The sequence below is a fragment of the Anas acuta genome, chromosome 9 (assembly GCF_963932015.1).
Source record: "Anas acuta chromosome 9, bAnaAcu1.1, whole genome shotgun sequence".
Taxonomy (NCBI): Eukaryota; Metazoa; Chordata; class Aves; order Anseriformes; family Anatidae; genus Anas; species Anas acuta.
The window spans coordinates 22,901,366-22,926,891 of NC_088987.1; the positions used below are offsets into that span (position 1 = coordinate 22,901,366).

At 40.2% G+C, this 25,526-nt stretch overlaps 1 protein-coding gene across 8 annotated transcripts; it reads left to right on the forward strand.

The window, feature by feature from the left end:
* Positions 1-1,205: 1,205 nt before the first annotated feature.
* Positions 1,206-25,455, forward strand: MFF (mitochondrial fission factor). Of its 8 annotated transcripts, XM_068691881.1 has the most exons (9): positions 1,206-1,615; positions 4,870-5,087; positions 5,951-6,123; positions 6,971-7,059; positions 11,032-11,106; positions 14,025-14,183; positions 20,027-20,089; positions 22,708-22,792; positions 23,163-25,455. In XM_068691881.1, exons 2-9 carry the CDS (start codon positions 4,871-4,873, stop codon positions 23,292-23,294), a joined length of 993 nt encoding a protein of 330 aa, XP_068547982.1. In that variant the 5' UTR covers positions 1,206-1,615; position 4,870; the 3' UTR covers positions 23,295-25,455. The 8 variants fall into 8 exon arrangements, with proteins under 8 accessions (XP_068547982.1, XP_068547983.1, XP_068547984.1 ...); XM_068691882.1 differs by lacking the exon at positions 20,027-20,089 and having other exon boundaries at positions 1,207-1,615; XM_068691883.1 differs by lacking the exon at positions 11,032-11,106 and having other exon boundaries at positions 1,213-1,615.
* Positions 25,456-25,526: the final 71 nt, after the last annotated feature.

Here is a 25,526-nt window from a genome sequence, read left to right on the forward strand (position 1 = left end):
TTTGTTTTATAATTTCTCAGTGCTAATGATCTTTTCCTATACCAATGCATAATGTTAAGTATATTAGTGTCATCTGAATGAAAGACATGGCTTTTGTCCTAGGAAGACCACCTCTCTCTATCCTGTGTAGACTACCCTGGACGTCTAGCACTTCAGTGTAGCTATTAGACGTCTAGCATTTTAGTGTAGATATGCAGCTGTCTTGCTGCGTGCCCAACCTTTCCTCTTAGGCATATTTCTGCAAGGGGTATGGTGATGGGCTGGTCACAGTGGTTTTGATCTGGAACATCTGAGCCATGTTCTTCTACTGCTCGTGTTCATAGAGTCCTAGAATATCCTGAGTTGGAAGGGGCCCATAAGGATCATCGAGTCCAACTCCTGGCTCCACACAGGTCTACCCAAAATTCAGACCCTGTGACTAAGTGCAGTCCAATCGCTTCTTAAACTCCAACAGGCTTGGTGCCATGACGATGTCCCCAGGGAGCCTGTTCTAGTCTTATTTTCTAATGGACTCATACTCAAGAAGCACAGAACATGGGTAGCAGGTTGATGTTGACAACAGTATGGGATAAGGGGTTGTGAGGACATCAGGGGAAAGCTAGGACAATGAAGGCCTTGGTAGGGCCCTCACCCCAGCCCAAGACCCTGGGCCTTGACCAAGCCCTCCTGCAGGTTAACAGGCAGGGTCACAGCTGCAGGACTGCTTTTCAAGTGTGCTTCAAGGCTTTTTATTTTTATTTCCTTTTTTATAAGACAAAATCCATATTGATAATCTGTAAATCGTATGAAGACCGGGAGAAGTGGTAAAAGCAAGGACAAAGGTAGATTTTCTGTTAACACCAGCTCAGGCCAATGATTTGTGTTTTAAGGAGGATAGGTGTTAAACCACATATCCGGAGACAATATGTAACTTCCAGTGTCACACCACTTTTATTTTTATCTAAAAACAGATCGCATTTCAGGTCGCTGGCCTCTGTGGAAGGCCATGGACCAACGGGCGCTTCAGCCCTTCTGGCACGGCGGTGACCTCTACACTAGAATTGTGACCGTTAGTCAAAATATAACGAAAAGCAGAGGCTTTTTTTTTTTTTTTTTTTTTTTAATGCCTTTTAACAATAAATGAATAAATGAATCTGCTTTGCACGACAGCGCTCTTCACTTCATCTTTCTGTGTGGGGGTGGGACCCGGGCGCGGCGCTGCGGGGCTGGAGCCTGGGAGGCGCCTGCTGCCTCCTCCAGCCTCACCGCGCTCTGAGCCACACGTTCCAGCACCGAGCACCTAACTAGGCGCTAATTAGAGCGCCTCACATGCCGGCAGCACATTAATTAGCCGTAATTAACAACGCCGCAGGCGCCGCGCGGGCCCCGCTCCCCTCGGGGCCTCCGCTGCCCTCACTCAAAATGGCAGCCGCCGCGCCGTCCCGCGCGTGAGGCCTGGGCGGGAAACGCTTCCGCCCTCTTTTACCCACGTGACGCGCGGTGCCCGGCCCCGCAGCCCTTACGGCGGCCCGATGGGGTCAGTCCCGCCGGGCTTCGCGTCCTCCGTGCCGCCGGGCTGAGCAACGCCTGACGCCGCGCCGCGGGACCGGCCCCGGCCCGGCCCGGCCGCCTGTGGGTGAGTGCGGCCCCGCCCGGCCCCGACGGGGCCTCCCCGGCTCCTGCCAGCCCCGGGGGTGCGGGGGGGTGCGGGGGGAGCGGGGCAGGGCCCCCCGGCGCGCTGCGTGCCCGTGAGGCGCTGCCCCGGCCCCTGTTCCCGTGCTGTCTCCGCGCTGTGCCGGCCCCGGGCGCTGCCCTGGGCTCGCCCCTCAGGGCCGCTGCGTTCCGGGAGCACCGGCCCAGCCCCGCAGCCTCCCTTCAGGACGCGGAACTGCCGCTGTCCCGCCAAGCCGCCTGCCTGCTGCTCCTGCTCCCCTTAAACAGTCACATTCTCATTACCCAGCCCCGCTCGGGTGTCCGCAGCTTCTTCTCGCAGCAGTCTCGGTGCCCGTTGCTTTGCCCTTCCCTTGCCGGGAGGGCTGGGAGCTGAGATCGATGTGGCAGAAGGAAAACGATTTTCAGGAGCAGCGAGCCCCGGGGCTGCTGTTACTCAGCCCTTGGCAAGCAGCGGGTGCAGCCGAGCCTGAGCAGCAATATTTTATTCATGAGCCCTTCATGGGACGATTCTCGGCTGCTGTGTGTGTGTGTTTTATCCTGCAGCTGGAAGGCAGTTCCCGTGCTGACTGACGCACCGAGGCGATGCCCAACGTAAGGGAAGCTGTGGTGATGCTTGAGAGCCCGCGTTAGGGCTGTGTGGGAGTTGCAGTCACACAGCAAACACGCTGGCAGGGACCTTTAGCAAGTCTCTGGAGCGGTAACTGCCTCGTATGCTGCTGCCAGCACACAGCCTGGGGACTTTAAGGTCTTGAACTTCGTTACTGATACTGACATTATGATCCTTAATACTTTTTTTTTTTTTTTTTTTTTTTTTTTTTTTTTTTACTACTGTTGGTCTGGAAGTGCTTTATTGATCACAGACCCTCGTTGGAAAGGGCAAGCATATTTTGGGAAGCAGAATTGCTGAAGGCTGTGGTCTTTTTTCATGTCACTGGCTGGTGGGGCTGACAGCTCACAAGAGAGATAAACATAGCTTGCAAGACCAAAGGGCAGAAACAACAAGAAAAAAAAATCTCAAATCTAAGAGCTGTGAAGTGACAGAGCTGCTCGTGCACCTCCTGAGCTACTACAAAGGCCAGGTGTATTTTGAACTGTTTATTGCTAGTCAAAAGGGTTGTTCAAATTCCTGTCGTTTGGTACACACAAACAGTAAGAGTTAATACAGATGGATTAAATCGGTGCATAATTTCAGGTATTTTCTTTATGTGTTTTTGTGGTGGTGTGGTTTTTTTTAAGTTTATGTGGAATGGAGACCTCTGTGAGCCCCAGTTCTTAGCGTGCTGGTGTGAGTCAGGCTTTCAGATGAGTGAGATTATTTTGTTTGATCCGTGGTGATTGGGAGTCTTGAGAACAGCACCAAGGGTCCCAGGATGGATTGCCAAAGGGATTATGCTTTAAATATATTGAATTTGTGCATTTAATACAGTCTGACAGTGACCATATCCTTCTGTGTGCTTATTTCTGTTGTCTGCAGGTTACTATTAACTTGAGGTTTGATTGATAAATAGGGAAGGTACCATTTCTGTGTGATGTGGCCAAGCATTAGTCTTAATTAAAACTACACACAACAAACACCCATGAAACTATAAACAATTGGAGATGCTCTGTTCGTTCTGTGCCCAGGAAGGTTGATGGGACTAAGCGTAGCTGACTTGGTTTGGTTCCGTAGGAAGCACACTACCCATGTTGAAAAAGAAGCAAAATCTGTGCTTGTGTGTCATGATTGCAACCTTAACACTGATACCAAAAAATAGGGTCGCAGGGGCTGAATTTCCTTGGGTGGGTCCTGCTGTTTTGTTGGCCAAGTTCTGTGTGCTCGGCTTGTTAGAGCGTGTGCACAGCAACAGACATGGCCTTGCTGCCCAAAATAGTACAAGAATGCAATTGCAATTATAGTGGCAAAAAAATGCTCTTTTGCCAGAATCGATTGCTTCATTTAAGGAGCTACTTGAAGCAGTACCAGCGAAAGATTTCTTGGTACAGCAAGTTTTGTTTCCTTTGGGTGGGTTTCCCATGGTAACTGTGTTTGCGCCTTGTATGTGTGCTTATACGTGTAGAAATACATAATTCTCTTAACCCTAACAGTAAAAATAACTTATCTCAGGCTGAGCTATGGACAGGGCCCCCCTGCCACTGACTGGATTAAAAGCTTCTCACATCTGAGTCTTTCTTGCAGCTCAGCTTCTGTTGGAGCCACTTCCCAGCCTCGCTCTAACTGCAGCTCCAGATTTTCATTGTTTTAACCGAAGTCATCACCATAATCTGAGTGGCTATGGGCCATTGACAAGGTCTCCTAACCACTGCCTCAAAGAAAAATTTTTCTCAGCCATGTGAATCTTCTTTCTAGCCTTTAGTTTCCATCAGTGGCCCCTTTCCAGCCCCTCAAGTGTAGCTCTAGGATTTATTTTCCTCCCAGTCTTAAGCTGAATACCCCGCACACCTTTGAAACAAGAGAAAAGTTATCTCTGTCTGTGTCTTCAATACAGTTCTCCAGCAATTGCCCTGTCAATAACCATCACAGCCCAGTTTCTAGGAAATTCCTTTGCTGCTTCCTATGAAATCCCTTTGCTTTCTAAGAAAATGTTTGCGTAAATAAAAGTATTGGTAAACCCTTGTGAGATTTTCATTTACAGAAAATTCAGAAGGGAAATGTTTACGTGATTGCGTGTAATTGGTAGCAGCTTATGAACATGCTTGGTCTTCAAGCCAACTCAACAGGTTGTTGATAAGAAAACGTGTCCTTGTAAGGCTGAGATCTGGATGAGTGATAGCAGAGGCCTAGGTCTCTTTTCTTCCCCTCTTTCAATGTGTGGTTTTGTGAGGCTTTATCCACTTTCTCAAATACTGGTACGCTGGATCTGTGCAAATACAGACTGATGTTTTCATTTCTTACCAATCCTGAAGATCTTACCAATGTTTTTTCTCCTTCTGCCAGCTAGTGCAGGAATAGCGATTTAGAAAAGCAAACAAACGTGACCCAGGAGGAGTTCTGCATGCAGTGTACAACTCCAGTTGAGGACCCTTGTGCAGCTTTGGGTGCTGCATGCAGCACTGCTTTGTTCTCAGCTCGTTGTTATTTTGTGTAATTTGTTTCTCTAAAGAAGTCTACTTGGGATCTTTTAACACATGCCCAGGAATCACAGCAGACAGATTCCTTTAGTTGCTTTCTGTTGGTTTCATGTACTGCTGTTAGAGCTTCTGGTTTTCTTTTGTCAGAATGAGTGGGGCTGCGTTCCCATCGCCAGCTGCCGAGATGGCAGAGATTAATCGCCTTCAGTACGAAATGGAGTACACTGAGGGAATCAGCCAGCGCATGAGGGTCCCAGAAAAACTCAAAGTTGCTCCTCCAAATGCTGACCTTGAGAAGGACGTCCCAGAAGGATTCCCAAATGCCAGTGTAACGATGCAGGTTCCAGAGCGGATTGTAGTGGCAGGTATGGCTGCACCTCAATATAAGAAAAATAAGCAAACATTTAAATTAATTCCCCAAATTTCTTACAGGTCATGTATCTCTATACATTTTTATAAAGAAAAAGATGTGTGATGCTTTTCCAGTTTTCAGACAGTTGTTACTTCTTAAATCAATGAGTATCTCAATCCCTGAAAATGCTTCATGAATAATTTTGGTGTAATGTAGCAGAGATAGTTAATGAAGGAATTAGGAACAGAAAGTTGAATTGCTGACTTTTCATCTTACATCCATTTCTGGATTATGGGCAAGAAGATTTAATGGTTATTGATTTATACCTGATTTTTTTAATTAATAAGCTAAAAATTCCTGTTAGAAGTTTGGGGCATGTACTATATATTAGACACTTCTTATTCAAAATGTTTTTTTTATTATAATTGGAACGCCCATCATGTTAAGGTTCTGTTTGTATGGGGTGCACTCTCTCAAGAGTTCTCCAGTATTTATGGCTGTGGGCTTTACAGCGAGAGACCTGAAGCTGCTGAAGGCCTTACAGTTTGCTAAATGTGTGAAGTGTGTATTTTATGCTTTGAAAGAAGGAAATGTTCAAATCACCAGTTAGTTGTATTTGTATACAAATATGCTTTAATAGGTCTATGTCTAGAGATTAAAAGTGCCCTCACTTCAATAACAGTTGATGTTGCTCAGGATTTCTCAGGCATACTGCTCAAATAAGTGTCAGTTAATGTGCTAGCTAAGAAAGCTTTAAACGTGGTATTTAACAAACAAGGATCTTTAAAAAAAATATTCCTCATTATTTGGCATATTCTGAGAAAATCAGCCCTTAGGCCACAGAAATCTTTCTATTGACAACTGATGTTCTTGCAGGTAACAGTGAAGACATTCCACTTTCCAGACCACCAGACCTTGACCTTCTTCAGTCTACTCCATTCAAACCACTGGCATTGAAAACTCCTCCCCGTGTTATTTCTCTTAGTGATCGACCACTAGATTTTTTGGACCTAGAAAAACCTCCACAACAGACACCTCAGAATGAAGAGGCTAGTACTTATTTTGCTCTTTCCCTGGTTGAGAAACTTTCTTCTAAAGCAGAGTGAAAGAACCAGTGATTTCTCCGTAGTAGTGTGGATGTATCTGGTACAAACATAAGCTGGGAAAATACATAATGTTTCTATAAGCACTGCAGTTGTTCTAAACTGTGCCTTTTAAGTTCCATATTTCACTGACAGATGACTAGGGGTTGGCAGTCTCAGTAAGCTTACACGGCACTTATAAAATGAAGTCATAATTAGAACTGCTCAAAGTACTTTTAACGAAATAACCCTTTCGATTAAAGAGAAAGCTGTGAGTTTAATTTGCAGGTTATCAGAAAACACACAGATTGTTTTGACATGTATTATTAATCTTTGGTATTCATTGATATATGATATTGCAACACATAGAAGTAGTGAGTTTTGTTAAAACTCTGAAAAAGTACTTCAAAGAATTGTATGGTATTGGCATCCAGGTGGATGACATGTAATTGGCATCTGAATAACTGAGAGATATTTAAGAAGTTGCATATTCTGTCTACTTGGAAAACAAAGTAGAAAAGTGTTTGCCTCTGGTGAAATGAAGTAATATTAAGTGTAACAGATTGCTTTCTTACAAATTCAAATCCATATATAAAGGATGGCAACAAGTTTGGAAGTTGGTTTTACATGTACCTGCATCAGATCCTCTCATCTGATGTCTTTCTTCTGATCTCTGGGAACCCGTGAAAATATGGCTTTGTATCTGAGAACAGATCTAACTTAAATCTCCAGTGCTAATCTTCCAGTGCTAAGTTATTAAGTCTCTGCTGGAATTCCCTGTCTTTTATCTCCATCTTCCTTCGCTCGTACACAGGTTCGTTCAGTGGGAAGACTGAAAAGAGAACGCTCCATGAGCGAAAATGCCACTCGGCAGAACGGCCAGCTGGCCCGAAATGATTCCCTGTGAGTAGAGCAATGGGGTGCTGGGCTGCACTACAGCTTTGTTACGTATTTCTTTTATACCTTATCTCTGTGTATTTGTTTTCCTAACATTTTAAATGTAGTAGCAAACTTAACTTTTAACAGTAGTAGGCTAGCATTTTTCTTAATTTCTTTGCATTTCATTCAGTAAGGTATTTGGGAAATGTCTTCCTAGAGTGCATGGGTGAGAGTGTTTCTGGGCTCACCACTGTTTCACCAGTTACTCTGAATTGTTACTTTAGGAGGTGTTTTTTCTTGAGTTGAAGTGGTACAGGTTTTTTTTCCTGAATTTTCAGGTTATCTGCTCAAAGAAATTGAGTTCTTTGTGCAGTAAAGTGTTCTCTTTTCCCACTGGTATTACATAATGGTTTTAATTCATAGGCAAAGGAATATGGGTATCTCCGGTATTTCTCATAAGTATTAGAAAAAGTCAGTTTTCTTTGGTGTCTATATACTTAATGCATTGGAATCTGTGAATTCGTATCGTAATCTTTTAAGACCAAAATGGCAAGTAGCATTTAAAGTTGGAAGCTTCATCTTCTGATACCATCAGTGGTAACAGTTCTTATGGTGCTTTCTGAAGACGTACATGTCTGTATATTCTGATTAGACATGATAGTCATTTGACTAATCACTGTGTTCTGAGTGATGGCATTCTTCCACCTGCCAGTAATTGTTTTCACAACTTAACACTTAAACTTCATGTATTGGTCAGAACAATTCCTAATACAGCTACCATAAAGAGTACCTTTTCCCTTGTTGAAAGGATATGAGAAGTGAGACCACACAATGGGATTCATCAACACTAGACCAAATGTAGGCTGTGTAACACAGTATTATTAAATCACCTGAAATTTCATTTGCAGTAAATTGAGGGAAGTAAGTGCAAGACCTACTTAGGATCTATTTATTTTTAGCGTAAAACAGATCAGGTGAATTATGTCCTAGAAATGCCTGTTTTCTTCTATTTACAGCAGGGTTACTAGGAAGTACTAAATGTACATATATCTATCTACCTGTGAGTTATTTTGTCTGAAACTGGTGAAATGTACTCTAATGCCTATTTCAGAGGTTATAACTTTCTTTTTCTTCCTCCAGATCTTCATGGAAATATTGTTGCATATCTTTCTTCTCTTACTTAATCAGGCTTTTAGTTGATACAAGCTTATTGCACATATCTAGGTGCTCAAGTCTACTGAATTATATACGTTCACTGAACTGGCAAAATTAAATCCACATCCATAAGCTACTTGATCATCTCAGTCTGCAGATATTATAGCAGCCTACTAAGTGCCCAATTTCACTTTGATATTGGTCATCCGGTTAAAATATGTTGGGCTGGATGTGCCTGTAATTACTCTGCAGGAATGCCTATGTGATAGTCTGCACACAATGCAGGCAGGTCTTCGTGTGGTGGAAGCTGTTTGTGAAAAGGTTTACCACTTTGATGTTACCAGCTCTGCTTTTTCAGTCTTTGACGTGTTGCTCTTGAAGGAAAAACAGATGGTGTATGAATTGTTGCAGTTTCTTGAAATCACTTTTATTCTTGCTCTGTTTTTTTTTTTTTACTCTTCTGAAGGTCCTGGGCTGTGATCTGAAAAGCTGGCAGGATCAGCTCTGAATGGCTGTACCCAGTCACTCTGAGATTTCTCACATCTGGGTTTCTCAAATCCAAAAGTTCTCTAAACCTGCAGAGCTCACCTGTGTGCTTTGCTGTATGTGGAATTGCTGGTTTCAAACTGTCTAAATGCTATTTGCTGTCACAATTGCTTAATCTATTAGCAGTCCTTCAAAGAGGCTTAGCAAGGCAATACAAACCTGGAATTCTGTAAATATAAAAATGATGTGATCAGTGAAGTAAGTAACTTCTACTTGGCATGACTCAGTTTATCATATACAACAGCTAGGAAATCCTGACACATCCGGAGATGAGTTTTCCCTCTTTCAATGCTCATACTTGTGCCTGCATAATATCTGTCAAGTACAAGTCCTGAAAGCATTTCCATTCTTTTAGGAAAATTATATAAACTTGAGATTGATCCAGAATCTCTTCTATTTGTTTGTATGAAGAATAACAACTAATATTGAGCCTTCCGTATCTCTGCTCTCTACTGACAATGTGGAAGAATCTGTATTTCTTCACTGTGGTGAAGAAATTCCACACTTGCCAGCCTGCAGATAACTTATATTAGTAGAACTTCATTTGTCTCTCATCCTCTCAGGCACTTGTTTTCTTATGACAGAAGTTATGCTGTGCCTCCTGCATAGATCATCTGCTCTGAAATCACTGATTCCTAGCAATTGCTTCTTTTTCTGTCATCATTGCTTCTTTTGACGCAGTGTGATCCAGAAAAGGAAATCACTGTGAACATGCTGTGGTGTTCTCAGTGATGCTGAGTCTGATATTTCTGTCTCACCTGGGTTGAGTCAATCTCTGGATGGAGAACATACCTGTGAACCTGGTTAATCCTCAGGAGAACATTCTGTGAATGCTTATTATGAAACTACAACGCTCGAGGTGAAACTTGGTTTTCCTGCATTTGTGTGAGCCATACAAGTCTTTTGTACTTGGTGGGAAAGGTATTTCTTGACTAGTGGTTCTTCACAATGTAGGTCCAGAAGGCATATATTGCAAATTTGAGATTAAAAAAAAAAAGCAAGCTTAATGGAAATAAAATAGTAGTGGTGACTCTAGAAACAAAACTAATAATGTAGCATTCAGTTTTAGCTGTAGTAGCTGCTTGGAGAAGCTGCTGGCATGGAAGTGCTACTGAGTGGTTCAAATAAGAAATACAAGCAAACCAACCTGGTTGGTACAAATTATGCTATGTCAGATGGTGTTGATTTTCACTTAGTTTGTAGACTGCTATTTCTTCTAGAGGTTCCTGGTAAATATGATGCATTTATTCTAAGATGAATTCACTTGTTGATAAATCAGACCACTGAAATAGAGAAATTACACTACAAATGTATTGTTTGCACTGCAGAAAACTGAAGTGTGTAACTATTATGTCTCATTCATATCACTTCAAAATTTCTGTCACATCCCTGAGAAATGTTTTTTTAACTGTTTTACAAATGTGCAAGGAACCAGCTGCTCCTGCAGTTCTTATTTTGAGTGCTGTTGGCTGAAAGCATTAGCTTTGTTCTAATTGTCCTAGCGGTACAATGCTGCATCATCAAAACCAGCTTGACTTGTAAGTTCATGTAATGTCCAGGTAGTTTATTTCTACAATAACGAATATTTTGGTGATCTAATTTGAGAAAGATTATCTCTTTATTCCAGTGTTTGAGTCTGATTCACAGCTTCATAGGAAGAACAGTCCACATCTTACAGCCAATTTCAAATTACTTCAAATATTTAATTTCTATTAAAAACAAAAAAACATTGCTTGTTTTTCTTACCTCCTTGATTCAAATTTCTGATAGACATGATAGGCTATGAAGATGCTGTGGTGAGGATCCCATTGAGAAGGCATATGGAGTACTGTCACTTAGAACCTTTATCTGAATAGGAGTATAATACTCCAGTTTTAATCTAGGACGTTGCTGTCCTCAGACAAAATGTTCAGATGTGTACTCTGTGAAATTCCAGTGTCTGACCTTAAAAGTGACAAAATGTTCTATATTAGCTTGTCAGACTGAAGCCAAGAAGTTGGCTGGGCTACTTATCATTGTGTTCTCCACATGGTACAGATAGGTTTTTCTGTTGTGTTTTTTTTTTTTTGCCTATTGTCATCCATTTGCATGCAGAGACTCTTCCAAGAATTTGTTGGGAATTAGAGATAGTAATTCTCAAATGCTTTTTTTAAAAAAAAAAAAAATGAGACTAACAAGTAGGAACCTGCTTGCACAATAACTACCTACGTGTGTAGCAATAATAATGTCTCTCTACATTTTATTCCCTCTATTTATAAAGGATGCTTACTTAAGAGATTACAATTATTATTCAAGGTGTCACAGATCAGATACTGTCCCAAGAAATAAAATGCCACGGTTCCAGTCACCTCTTTCGACTAAGGATTGCACGTAAGCCTACATGTTACCTGGTATAAGAAAATGAAGAGTGTGTTTAATTGTGTAGTTCTCTGCAATACTAATTTTCTGACTAAGATTAATTTGGAATATAAAATGTGAAACAGGCTTTGCTACACTGAATGTGTGGTTTCTAATTTTGTTGCAGGCTTCCTCAAACTTTGCCAAATCATTTCCTTGTTTAAGAAACACAGGAAAAAGTAAATGGCGTTAGAAGGAAAGGGAGAGCTTCAATTAACAACTGATTTATTTAAAAAAAAAAAAAAATATTAGTCTGATTCTTTGCTCTTTGGCTGTTTATGATTAGCTGGAGAAACTAAGCTTTTAGTTGGTCATTGTTAGCTGATGTTGGATGTAAAGATTCTCCTTTGAATCAGAAGTCGACAAAGCACCAAGACTGCATTGAAAAAGGGAGAACAGGTAATTCTTTCTCTTCTCCTGCCGTTCCCCTAGAGAAAGGGAAAACTCTCTTTCTCCCTAGAGAGTCGGATTTAATAGTTTGAGAAATTCTGAAATAAGCCCTACATATACCTCAAATATTTTGAGAAGGCTTTGGGGAGATTCCTGTGAAGCTAGAAACTCTGCATGTCGTAGAATGTTACTGAGCTCCTCCATAGTAACTTCTATAACTCTAAGGTGTTTGTTTTAGTTCCAAATTCTGTTATTTTTCTTCAGCCAGAAAGCGTTGAGACAATAACTGGTTGTAGCTGCAAATAAGAATTCTTTTCAGAACATTTGAACAAAATTATATTGAAGACTAAGATCATTTTGCTATCAATGAAAGAGAGGAGGAGGATAGCTACAATCTCTAATGATAAGTAGTCACGTTAAGTGTTAGAGAATTCTTACGTTATCTTGGCTGATTTGTATATCGGGTATTTGCTTCATAACATTGCTTCTCCGTGGTCTCCACTGTAGTTCAAGGGACTACCACATGCTTACAGATGAACAATTTTGAATCCTGAAAAAGAAACTTAGAAGAAGAATTTGGCCTTCCCCCCCCCTTCCCTAATCCTGAGGTTTGAGCCCTTCATAGAATTATTCTTATAGTTATGAGATTATTGTAATAATGTTTCCCACCTGTAACTTTCTTGTAGAGAATTTTGTGTAGTTCTAGTTTAGTAGGTGTTTTTTGTTTATTTTTCAATATCTACACAAACTTTATGAATGCCATTGCTGTGGTTATTCACAGTAATAGCATTCTGGACAACAGGAATTCTACAATATCTTAGTTTGCAATATTTTTTAAGATGTTGTTCATCATCTCAAATACTAGGCTGAATAAGAAAAAATACTGTAATACAAAATCATAATATGAACTCAACCCTTCAGCTCTTTCCTCAAGCTAGCAAATCCATACGTGAATAGAAAGTCTCATTAATTCTTTAGTGACAAAATTTTCCTGCTTCTGGAGATTTTTCTAGGGAATATTGGAATTTCCAATGCAATTGAAGAGTAAAACTTGTCGCTGTGACCACTACTATTGATGGCAAAATAAGTCATTATAAATATAAAAAAAATAATAATCTGCAGTTCTTACAGGGAAAAATAAAATACATAAAGAAGTGAAGTAGATACTTACTGATTGCTCACTCTCCTCTTTTCCTTTTCCTTTCTTTTGGTCAAGCTTACTCAACAGCAACAAGAAAAGATATTTGTGTTTCAACTGATTAATAACGACCAATATTAGTGAAGCACCAGCCACTTCTGTCTTTGCATGTCTCTTGAAGCTTAAGATAGCTCTAACTCTTTTGTGGTTGAAGTGACATCTGTGTAACATGTTTTGAATCTGTCTTTTCCATTGAATTTTCTTTCTTACTCAGTTCAGATTGTGGTGCCAGCCAGTTGCAAAGCAGTTCTATTCAAAACAGAGTGTCTGTAGAGCTATGACCTATCTAGAAATTATCCACATATCAAGTCCACTTCCAAGTACTCTGCTGGTAATGCTTAATTTCATAACAATGCCAACAAGAGTGGGAAGATTGGCATTATAACTCTATAAACTGTTGTGGCAAAGTACAAGTGGCAAGGCTAAAGGGATTATGTTGAATTAAAGATGCTAATCTTGGAATAAAAACTATTCCAAGATTTAAAGGATACAGTGAACTCACACTTTGTCTTGCATTTATATTAATATTAATGATTTAGCTAACAAATGACTTCCTCTTAAAGTATCTCATTTTAAATCAAAAACTCCTGATTTAAGAAAAACCTTGATGTGTGAAGGACAGTGTGGATAATGGCAGGTAAAACGAGCACATGAAATGCAGTTTATTCATTTCTTTCTGTTAGGTTTGTGTAATCCTGTAAACCAAAATGCTCATGCTTGTATTTCAATCCTTTGTATTTTTATTTTTTTTAAGTATTGTTATGCATCATGGCCAAAACCTCAGATCATGTAAGTTGTTATCACTGGGATATGAATTCTGTGCCCCTTTTTTATTGAGTTCTAGCAGTTGCCTTTAAACTTTGTTCACATGCAAATCAAAATTCTATCTTTACTCACAGCACAAAGAAAAAGAAATGTTGAATTCTGTGTGAGATTCTCCTTATTGAAAAAGGTTGTGTTTTGAAAGAGATTATGGGTAGGATTTTTTTAAAATGCCTGTGCTTTTAAAAACACTTTTCTCATTGATGTCAATAAGGACTTCACTACAGACTCTGACAGGTACAGACTTATCTGGGCAAGGACTTCATACAACTACCCTGTATAACAGTTTTAAACTGCTGATATAAACATAGCTCATGATCCCTGTGCTACTGGATTTGGGGATGTCAGCTTATAATGGCGGGAGAAGGGTAAACCGAAAACAAGCGATAAACATTTTGGAATGGGGACTATCTGAAAAGTTTTTTGATTAAAAATCTGACTGTAGTATTTCTCTCTTCATTTACTATGCTTGTATGAACAGTGTGACACCATCACTGCAACAGGCTCGTGTTTGTCCTCCCAATATGTTACCTGAAGATGGAACTAATCTTTACTCTGCTCGTGGCATTTTGTCGTTTATCCAGTCTTCCACTCGTAGGGCTTACCAGCAGGTCTTGGATGTGCTGGATGAAAATCGCAGGTGATTGGTTGTCACTGATTCTGCCAGCTTCTGCTGCTTCTTTTTTTTTCCTTCCTTTTAGTGGAGTGTGGTTTCTGTTCATAAAACAATGAGATGAAATTATTTGCTTTTGCTTTCCTTTGCTTTCACTATTCATAAGCAATTTAATTGTCCAAAATTCACATTTCAAAATGCTTCTGTTTCAGTCAAATATAACATTAAGATTTCCTTCCACATAAAAATCAAAATAGGAAATGCTAATTTGTGAGTGCAAGAGATTTTGCAGTTGCCAGATTGTCAGCGTTTGCTGCAATTAAGACTTGATCCTAAAACTGCACGTTTATTAGCCTTGCCTACTGCTTTTCTGTTGGTGAGTAATGGTGCAAATCAATAAGATTGGGGTGATGTTGCCATAAATCGTTAAAAGAAATGTGCAGAAACTAGGTAGAATGTTATGCAAGACATTGTAGATGCTGCTTGTAATAACGTGTCAAGACGTTAGACTGTCAGTTTAGTGAATAGTACCTCTTGTTGATATGTGACTGATGGTGACCACTTCACCCAATATTGTGAGCAAAAAGGCAATATATACTTGCTCCTCTAATTAATTGTCTTTGTTCTAATGAGTAAGCTGATACTTTGAGAGGTAATGAGCCAAAACAAGCCTTGCTGTGAGCATTGGGAGAATGTCATTTTCATCACTGAAGAAGCATTTATAAAGAGTGAAAACAAGGTTAATTTATGAAAAGCAATTTTCATTTCAGTAGTATGTTAACACAGATTCAGGAAAGAATTGCACATGGTCTGTAGTCCTTGCTGAGAGGTGGACTTGAAGGAGGGTTGGAAGGAGCTGCTCATTCTTCCTGCAGTCCTTCAGTGTGACCTGTGGTAGGAAGTTCTTTCCAATTCCCAGTCTGCCTCTGGCTGCTAACATACCAGCAGCATTCCTAATATTTTTTTAGTGTGAAGTCAAAGGGTTTGTTTTCCAGTTCTTTTGGTAAGAAAGTGTAACTATCAAACCAATCTTATTGAGAAGTTTTAGCAGTCGCTTTCCAAACTGGCACCTCCTGTAGCTCACCACGCCTACTGACGTGACAGTATATAAATTTCAATATTGACGTTATGTAGAACTCCAGTCTTGCTGGCCTTTATACCCTTAACTGGGACTTGAAGAAATTAAAAATAATATATCTATATAGCACCAAAAAAAAAAAAAAAAAGAAATGCTTAGTTCTCCTTGAACTTGAGTTGGGTGCTTAACCCCCACTGATTTCTGTGAAAGAGCAAACTGTGGTACTGTCCACAGTTGGATAATTTTGTAGTTTTTTTCAGTCGTCAATATTAAAAGATCAAATGGAATATTTTTTTTTCTTTTTACAAAATTAAAGCTCCTAGATAAGGAGGAATTCAGCTGTTGTTGAATAACAGCACTGTGTGTTGTGCCAAAAGTCCTTGTTAAAATTAAGTGAAATTCTAGCCCTTTTCCCAGTCTGCAGTGAAGCTGGTGGGATTTATTCCTGGCTTCCATTGGGCGTGTTCTTGCCCACATTTTCTTGGATACACATATTCATACATAGCTTTTCATCTTACCTTAGTTACCAGAAAAAGTCTAGGGTTCTGAATACTTCAAAAGCTGCATTACTCTTCCTGGTTTGGGGTCATTTTTGATTTATACTTACTAAACTTCTTAGAAGAAAAGGAAACTGGTGCTATTCACCTATGAATGAATGTTGCCAAAATAATGAACTAATCAATAGGGTAAAAGTGTATTCTTTGTGGTTGGGTGTTTAGATACCCACTTATTCTACAGCTGGCGTAGGAATGTGAAATTTGGATGATCCACTTGCATGGTTGCAAAATATTCTTTATTTTAAATTGTTTGAAACTGCACTCTGTTCTTTTGCTCTATATAATGTGCTTTCTATCTGAAAATGTTATCTATTTTAAATATTATGCTTATGACTAGAAGAGATCACTTATTAAAATGAGCAAGATCTGACTTGTGCTATTCACTAGACATAGTTTTCACTTGTTTCATGGCTTGCTTTTTTCAAAAAACTCTCAAAATTAGCTCTCAATCTACTAAAACTGCTAACAGTAGGTGCTGGTTCATCTGCTGCAGATGAATTATGCCTGGTTTGGTTGGCATTGCTGGCATGATAGGTTAATCAAATGGGCAACAACCTAATGATCGCTGTTTATGCTGTTTACTCTTGCATTTCCTTCAGCTTGGACAAGGACAATAGGTCAGTTTTGCTTCCCAGTTCTAACCCTCTTTCCATTTCAATTTCTATGAAATGACTGTAGGGCCAAACACTGGTCTTTAAAAGACTGATCTTACATAGATCAGTCCTTTAAGCAATAAATAAAAACTGTATTTAGGGATTTTAGTAATGTCTTAAATGCAGGTAAAAAGACATTATCATATGAGAATAAAGTTGTCTTAATATCTGTACTTTATCTAAACTACTCTTTACCTCTTAGACCAGTAACTTTGTATTAAGAAGAAAGAAGTATGAAAGTTCATCACCGTACCCTTTCTTCAGGATAGTCCTTCCTAAAAAACCACAGCCCTCCTTAAGTGCTAATCTTCACCCACATAATCATTTCCTGAGGTGTTGCAAGATCATGTTTTATATTGAGGGTGTTAATGACGTTTTTCGTGGCAGAAGTAAAATAAGATGTGAGTTAAGACCATGGAAGTTATTACACATGACTTTGGATGAGAGTAATGCATTTCAGAAGCAAATGAAATGGTCTGCAAACGTGAAGGAGCCCGGGAGAAACACAAACCTACAGCTTTGATAGGTAATTGTAGTGCTGAGGCAAGCAGGGAGAGCAGTTTTACCTAGGCACTGATTGCTCTGTGCCCAAATCCATTCTGTACTTTAGAAGCTGAGCTTCTTACCCAGTTCACATCTGGATCACATCCATAAAGTCCTAGGGCCTGTTCTTACAGTCATTCTGAGATTTCCAGAGAAGTTGAAAAGTACAGTGAGCAGTCAACATAGCTGCTGCCCCTACTGAACAAAGAACGTGCTGGCCTCAGTCTCAGGTGCGCAAGTGATGTAAGCTGGACACAGGTACCTAGATCATCCACACCTCTTGTTTTCCTCCCAAACCCAATTCCGATTGCATCATTTCCATGGTATTTCCACTACATACTCTGCTCTAAGCAGAGGAAGACAGACCAGATTAATTTGGTCATTATGTTATTGCCTGTTTTGCCACTGTTATTAAAGTGCATTACTGTTCATTCCCTTCATGTTTTAGGCTGCAATTATATTTGCAGTTAAATAGTTAAGTGCTTAGTATACATGGGTTAAGGCTGCTTCTGATCATGTGTAATGTTGAGGCTGGAGTGGACAGAAGTAGCCAGAAAACAAAGTTTTTAATATATTCCTTTTCAGAAGGTCATGTATTTAATAGTTTGACTATATTATAGTTGTGCATACTGTATTTACCTAAAAATTTGCTGCTGATTCTGGGCTAAGGTGATCTCAGTTAAGAGGTCACTGTTATCTAGGTAGTAAACTTTTTGTTGATATTTGGAACTGAGCAACTAGGAAGGGTGGGTGAGGCAGGAGAATATTCTGATGAACCTTTTGGGTGCTCCTGTAAAGAAATAAAAATGTGAGCTGCAGAAAAAAGGAGGAAGCCATGTGCAGCTGCTTAACTAAGCCTGGCTGTGTTGGGAAGTGTAATTAAAGGCTTGTCTTTAGTTTAGATCAAGTTTCCGATTTGGACAGAACCCACAGTACCCTAGTTTTGTTCTTTGCTGCAGCACTCAGCCACCTCCAGACCTGTGGCTTTTTTTTTTTTTTTTTGGTAAAGGCAGCGTAGGTTGGTTAGTATCGATTAGTTCCACAACATCTCTGAAACCTGAAGTTTACCACAGAGGCCAAGAGCTGAGAGAACATTTAAGATCTGTTGTTCTCATGACACAAAGTTCAAATGTTGCTGTCCTTTGTTAGATAGCATGGAAAATGCATGCTGAATGCTGACAAGCTGCTGTTGGCTTATCTGCCAGTTACAGGCAGCTATGGTCACTGAGAAACTCTGTGACCTGTTCCATAGCTGCTTTTTGCTGAATTCCTTGTGTTGTCTCCAAGTATTAAGTTACAGCCTCTGACAGACAGGACTTCAAACTAGCTGAGTTATTTCTCTGATTAGAAAATAGGAATACCAATTTTGATAACTTTTTTGAAAGACCTCATTTGTTTGGGTAAGAATATTTATTGTGTGTATTGAGATTTTGTGAAATATATCATGCTGGCTTCTGTGCTAGACAGGAAAACATGATGGTATGCAATGGGACTTTGTTTTTAACTTTACAGATGTATATGCATCTTCTGTAACTGGAGCACTTTGCTCTTTAGAGCAGGACCTCCTCCCAGTATGTCTTGCACTTGGGTAGCAGAGTTTGCTAAGGTTCCTCGACCCTGAATCTTTAAGTGGAACAAGTGGTTGTGGTATTTTTGCACAGTGTTTGCTCGTTTTCAGGTCAGGCCACAGTGTTCTCCCAGCCATCTCAGCACCAAGCCTCTGCCTCCAACCCAGAACAGCCTTCGTCCACAGATTCTTTCATTTTAGGGGCTGGAGCATACGTTGGTTCAGTGCACAGTTCAAATACCTGCTGTTGGCATTGGGAAAATGGGAGAAATCGTTCAAAAGCCTGAAATCTTTTTTCTGCTTGTTACCCAGCATAGCTGTGGAACAGTAATGGCTCCTTACAAGAGGCACTGAAATGCACAGTGCTGTCTTTGTCAGAAGGTACTGCTGGTGTTCCTGTGCTCTGGGACATGGCAGCTGCTTCCTGACAGGCTGCTGCTTATATAGTTGTAGCAACTTAAAAAGCTCTAACCTTTTATTCTCTGCTGAAGAAGAGAAAAAAAAAAGAAAAGGAGGGAGGGAAATCTGAAAGAGCGGTGCTTTCAGGAAAGTCATAGCATCTACTTGAAGCTTTTAGTCACTTTTTCCTGGAGCGATCTGCCACTCCTTTATAAATGGTCCTTAGGCTACTAGCCCAGGTTTTCTGAATTATATTTAGCATAGATGAATAAAGAAAGGACAAAAAACTTCTCTTAAAGAGAGGAGAAGATGGCTAAAAAAGCTTTTATAAGCATGGAAGGCTTGTGCTATGAGGAGAGGCTCTTCAGGGTTTGAGAGAAGGAGGCCAAGAGGCCATCTTGCTGCTCTCTGCCTTCCCCTGAGGAGGGGGACATGCGGGTCTCTGCTCCCTGTCACCACAGACAGGACATGTCAATGCACAAAGCTGTATCAGGGGACATTCAGGTGGGCACTAGAGGCGGTTGCTGAGCGTGGCCAAACACTGGAACAGGCTTCCTAGCGAGGTGGCTGATGCCCCAGGCCTGCCAGTGTTTGAGGCATTTGGATAGTGCCCTCAGTAACATGCCTTAACTCCTGGTCAGCCTGAAGTGGTCAGGCAGTTGAACTCAAAATCTGTAGGTCCCAATCAACTGAGCTATTCTGTTCTGTAAATGTGGAGATAACTTTTTTTTTTCCTGGGATTTTGTGTTTTTGGGGAGACTCTTTAAAATGTCTTCCATCGTTACTTTTACAAGGTTGATAACCTCCTCCCAAACCTCTGTTCCAATCTTCCATAAATGAAGCTGTACCATCAAAAACTTACCTACAGATCCTAGCTGCATACACTTATAGTGTTAATTAAAATATGAAAGTGCAATTCACAATAAAATATACAGGTATTATATTGTGTTGAAATAATATACAATATAAGTGGAAGTATTTTGATGTTCTTTTGTTCTGTGTTTTACCTCTTATCTCTGTTTGTCGTTTCCTGTTTCCATCTCGTGCTTTCTATCTACAAACTCCTGCTGTAGGCCAGTGTTACGTGGTGGGTCAGCTGCTACCACTTCCTCTAACCCTCATCATGACAACACCAGGTAAAGAGTGTTTTTTTTGTTAGTCATGACCCACTAGTTTAGATTTCAAAATTCAGATTTCCATTCCCCTATTTCTGAGTGTTCCTGTGTTTTATAAATGATGCTAATTCATATCCTCCCCCCTCATCTCTTGAGGTATCTTAGGCCCTTGTTCCTTACCCATCCAAGTTATTTGCAAGACCTCACTTACATAGTGGATACAACATGCTGCTGAATTTCAGACTCAAATGTATGTGCAATTGGAGGCTTTTAAATTTCATTAGCAGGATACTTTGGGTATTTCCTAATTAGTAGTGGTTGAGTTTCATTATTTTATTGCTGGAAAATTTGGCCTTGAACCATGTTATTTTTTCAGGTGTTCTCAGACATGCCTATGATTGTTGTAGCTAGATACGTTTTTACAGCCATTCTTTCAGATTGATATCACTTCAGTGGAATTAGATGTAAATTTGATGTGTTATGTTGTGGTCAGGATTAAGGGATTTCCACATCTGTTGTGTCCGTTTTGCACTATACTTCTGTTTTCATCAAAGTGGAGATAATGCTTATAGTTCAGTAAATACTGGAGGTGGTTCTTGAGCTCTAACTTGAGAATTCAGTTTTTGTCATGGTCCAAGAGATTTCTTGTTGGTGATGCTCTTGATTTAATATTTGGAATTGTTTGGAAATTGGTAGAGCAGCAGTGATGTCCTGTGACTTAATATTTTTTGTGACATGCTTATCCGTTGAAATTATGAGCCTCTTCTCTTTTTCCCCAAGAGATGCTGTGGGTGGGATCTTCTAATTTATTTTTTTTTTTACCTTCTATAAGTGTTTTTTTTTTGTTGTTGTTGTTTGTTTAAAAAAAAAAGAGGCTACGAAAGACCATCCTCAGAAACTTCTTTGGCTTTGAAATCATGGTAGAAAATGAAACTTGATTTTTTTGTGCAGAGCTTTAGGCCTTTTTTTAAGAGTAGGAATGTTTGTATTGTTTTATCAAGAACTTAAGTTTATTTTAAAATAACTTGTTAATGGCAATATGAGCTTCACAGAACTAAGCAAATAACAAGTTTCAATCTTTTTAATAGTGCCTAAACTGAAAGAACAATAAGTAGTGTAAACACAAACTATATTGAAATGAATGCTTAGTGTCCTTAGAATATTAAAAAATAGAAAAAAAAAACTCATTAAGGCTAACATAGTTACCAAAACTTTGTCTCATACCATGTTTTTGAAACAGTTTTGACTTTGACAGACAGTTGCTTAATCAAATATTTCTTTACTAAAACCTGTTTTTACCCTGATCTTACCTAGAGAAGTGTTTCCTTTTACCTGTTTAACCTTCAACCCCCCAAAACCACAGATTAAAAACTAATTTCCTTTATGCAGTGTTGCTCAATGATCTCATTGTTTCCTAAGTCCAGACTAATGCAATTGTCATTTAGAAACAACAACTCTTAGAAGCAATATATTACTGAACAATGGGGCAGGAAAACTTTTAACAAATGGTGTATGGGGTGTGGGGAGAGATAATGCCCTTAGCTCATTCATGCTATAGACACCTGCTAAAAATGATGGAAGAACATGTGGTACAAAAATAGGATCTGAATTTAAGTGCATTCCGTGAGCTTAAGGAACTCTGCTTGTATTCAAATGTTAGTCAAAGTTAACCAATAACTATGTCATGAAATGGTAAACACTCTTTTAGGTGTATTGTGTTTTCAATTTGGTAGCTTTGACATGTATTTTGTTCGATATCCTCAGCTGTTTGCAGCAGGTGTTCATGTGTCCTCATGAGAAAGCAGGTTAAGTCAAGGAGAATTAATGTTGGAAACTGAGACTTTAAGATAGGAAGAGAGAAACTCAGTGGTAGGTATGGCATCAGGAGTTTATCTGTTGGTTGTTGGAAAAAAAATCTAGGTAAGATGTAGTATTTGGATGATCAAATCACATACTTTATGTAGACTTTTTGCCCCCTCCCAACTAATAAATGTGCTGTATTGAAATAACTTGCCCATGAAGTTAGAATGATGCTTTCTCTGAATCACTGCATCAAGGAGATTGAGAGGTGTTCTGAGAGCAGCCTTCTTTCTGATGTATGCTGAGTTCAGCAAGCACCGACTACCTAATTCTTCATTTGCAAGGTTCTCTGTCTCACCTAAAATGCTACGGTTATTGTGACTGAGATCATTAACCTCCATAGGTTTTCTTGTGGGATATTTGAAGAGGTACTGAGCATAAGACACCCAGTTCTTGCCAAATCTTCATTTGGTTGGTTCAAATCCATTGCAATTTTAGTATTTTAGCTTGGGCAATTTTCAGCATTCACTACTCAGTTGAATAACTAGAAGTAGTATTTTGAGACACCAAGTGACAGCATGAAGTCTGTTGATGTGGAGAATCTTCAAAAAATATTTAAATATGGAGAACGATACACTCAGGTTCAGTCAAGTACCCATTTCATATGTCTTTGTGCTTTATTCATTTAGGATCCAATTGAGTTATACAACTCTGTAAAAGCTAAAAAGTTTTATAGTTCTTCTGCCTATCACCAGCAAAAAGTATATCAACTCGAATGTTCATAAAATACAGTACTTGCTAATCTTATTATGGACTAAGCAATCTCTTTAACCTGATAGATACGGTCTTTCCAACATGGATACAACGCTTGAGGGAACACCAGATGACATGACTGTTGTAGATGCTGCTTCCTTAAGAAGACAGGTAAGTAAAGCATAGGCGTTGATATTAAGAAAAATCTGTAATGGTAAAATGGAGAAGCAGGTTGTCTTTTGTAATATAATGGTATGGCTGCAAAGGTAGGGCAGCCATGTAACGAGTATGGTGAGGAATCCTCTCTGTAGCCCTGCTGGACTGCCTTCAGAAATCTGTATCGGTCTCGCTATCTGGAAAGCCCAATTCTTTTGACCCCCCTACTTATCAGGAATAGAAAGGTCTGCTCACTAGTAGTTGAAGATAAAGTCACAATGTCGATTGTTTAAAATCCAACCCACTATGATACTAAGATGCTTATTCAGAAGCTTCTAGAAAGTCTGGCAACTTTAAAGTATTAAAATCTTTTATTTATTTCTAGATAATCAAACTTAATCGGCGTCTACAACTTCTGGAAGAAGAAAACAAAGAGCGTGCTAAAAGGGAAATGATTATGTACTCAATTACTGTAGCTTTCTGGCTACTCAATAGCTGGCTTTGGTTTCGGCGCTAGACACAGCTCTCCCAGAAAACTTAGTAGTTGAAAATACAAACAAAATTTGCAGAATTCTTTGTTTCTGTTTCTGAATTGTATGCTGTTTTATAATTCATACACTGGAAACTACCACCACAGAAAAAGGCTGTAGAATTGCAGTGTTAAAGGGACACCTTGTTGTTCAGTTATACTGTATTTAATAGATTTGCATTGCAGATACTTGCAGTATCCTCTTTTGCATGCTTCAATGTAAATACGGATCAGCTGATTTTGAGATGAAGTTTGCTTCATGCAATGTAAGGACAGTGACCTACAGGAGTAATAAGTGGATGTTTTCTTGTGGTGGGAAGAGAAGAAATGGAATGGGTTTGGGGGGGGAAAAAAGAATAAAAAGTAGTTTTTATTGTTCTGTTGTTAGATGCAATTAAACATCACTGCACTAGTTTTCCTTTAGTCTGCCTAGTTTCAGAGGTGTGCCATATTCAAGGAGTGTGTCCTGTTTCATGAGTGTGTTCCTTGTTTAAGCACATGTTCAGGTCAAATAATAAAAGGTGGTCTTTGCTAACATGCAGACTGTCCAGAGGTGTGTAATATGTATTTTTTTATTTTAGCTTTAATTTTACAGATGTTTTTCTATAAAATACATTTTTAAGCAAGTCAGTCTGTGAGTGAACAAAAGATTGAGTACAAGATACCAATGTAGTGTATTTAATAAAACAAAAAAAAAAACCATTGTTTACTGTTATTTTAAGAGTTTATTTAAGGGGTTATCTAAATTAGCAGGCATTGGAGTAAGTGGCTGTGGTGGTCTGAACAATTCAAAAGGAGCAGGAGGGCACCATACAGCCTGCTGCAGTGCTACCAGGCCCTGCGTGTTGAGAGCCTGTTCTTGGTGTGTGTGGTGAGTACATAGGTATGAGAAGCTAGCCTGATGTCCTCATGTACCCGTCAGTTCAAACATCCCTGGTTGAGTCACACCATTTTGGTACCTGCCAGGCTACTCTGAGGGAGGATGGTGCGTGGTGCTGTGCTGCTGAAGGGGACCTGTGTGTTGGTGTTGCCAGGCAATGTATGGCTGCCACTTCTGTGCAATGCTGTAGCAGCCACAGCCCCTTTCCTGGGCGTGTGTGAAGCCTCCTAACAGCGCCGCTGCATGGCAGAAAGTGCAGTGACATCAAAAAGATGCTTCAGAGGGGACCTTTCCTGGGAACAGCTGGGACCACTCTGCAGGACCATTTCTGGGCTCTACAAGTATACAGACTGGTGAGAGATAACAATGCACAGCAGCTGCAGAAGTGGATGACACGGGGCCCCTTTGAGCACTGGCCTTGGCTCATCCTGCAGCTGCAGGGGGCACTGCCCCACAGGCCGGGAAGGTGCCCCGCAGCTCTGTGCAGCTGCCAGCTGTACAGTTTGGTGTGGCAGCACCGCTCCCCTTCCACATGGCAGCTGGCAGAACTAGGGTGGCAGCACACTGGGACATAAAGTGACTGAGGAGCCCCCGCCTGCTCTTCTCTGCTGTAGTGAATGGGACGTCATCCTGGAAGACTGCAAAGACGGTAAATGCATATCCAAATCCTTCATGCAGCTGTGCAGTATCTGACTTTGCTTATGACTGGGTACTGTTTTGCACAGTATTTATCTGGGAGAGTGTATGAGCTGGGAGCCCAAGATACAAATGTTTGGATGGCACAAGCCGCTGAGATTTCTTCCTCTGGGAGATGACCACCAGGACAGGTTGTTGGGCATGAGAGGAGCTGGACACAGGTGTAGCCTGTAAGGGCCTGGCTGAGGAAGGCTGCGCTCGCACATTTCATGTACTACCACAAGTAAAGCAGGGCACGCTATCTGCTATTACACGGCTTTTGCACTGGCTTTGTGTAGGTTGCTATGCCTCCTTCCTTGTGTATCATCTAAATTTGGCTGTTCCCTGTATTTATTTTTTTTTTAGCTTTGTTCATCTTGCATTACATGCCTCCGTTGGCTTTGCTGTGCTTTTTCGTACCATGAATGCCTTTGTCTTTTAGTGAAAGACAATAGGAAAGGCCTGCTGTGCACATTCTTGGTACTTTCATTGATTTTATACCACCGCCTGTAAGCGAGAGCTGCGCTACCTTAAGCCTGCTGTAAAGGAGGATGGGAACTACTGTGTGTTTCCAAGAGATGTATGGGTAGCAGGGGAATAAATAAATAAATAAATAAAGCTTCTTTTACGAGAATTAAAAAAAAAAAAAAAAAAAAGACTTTGTG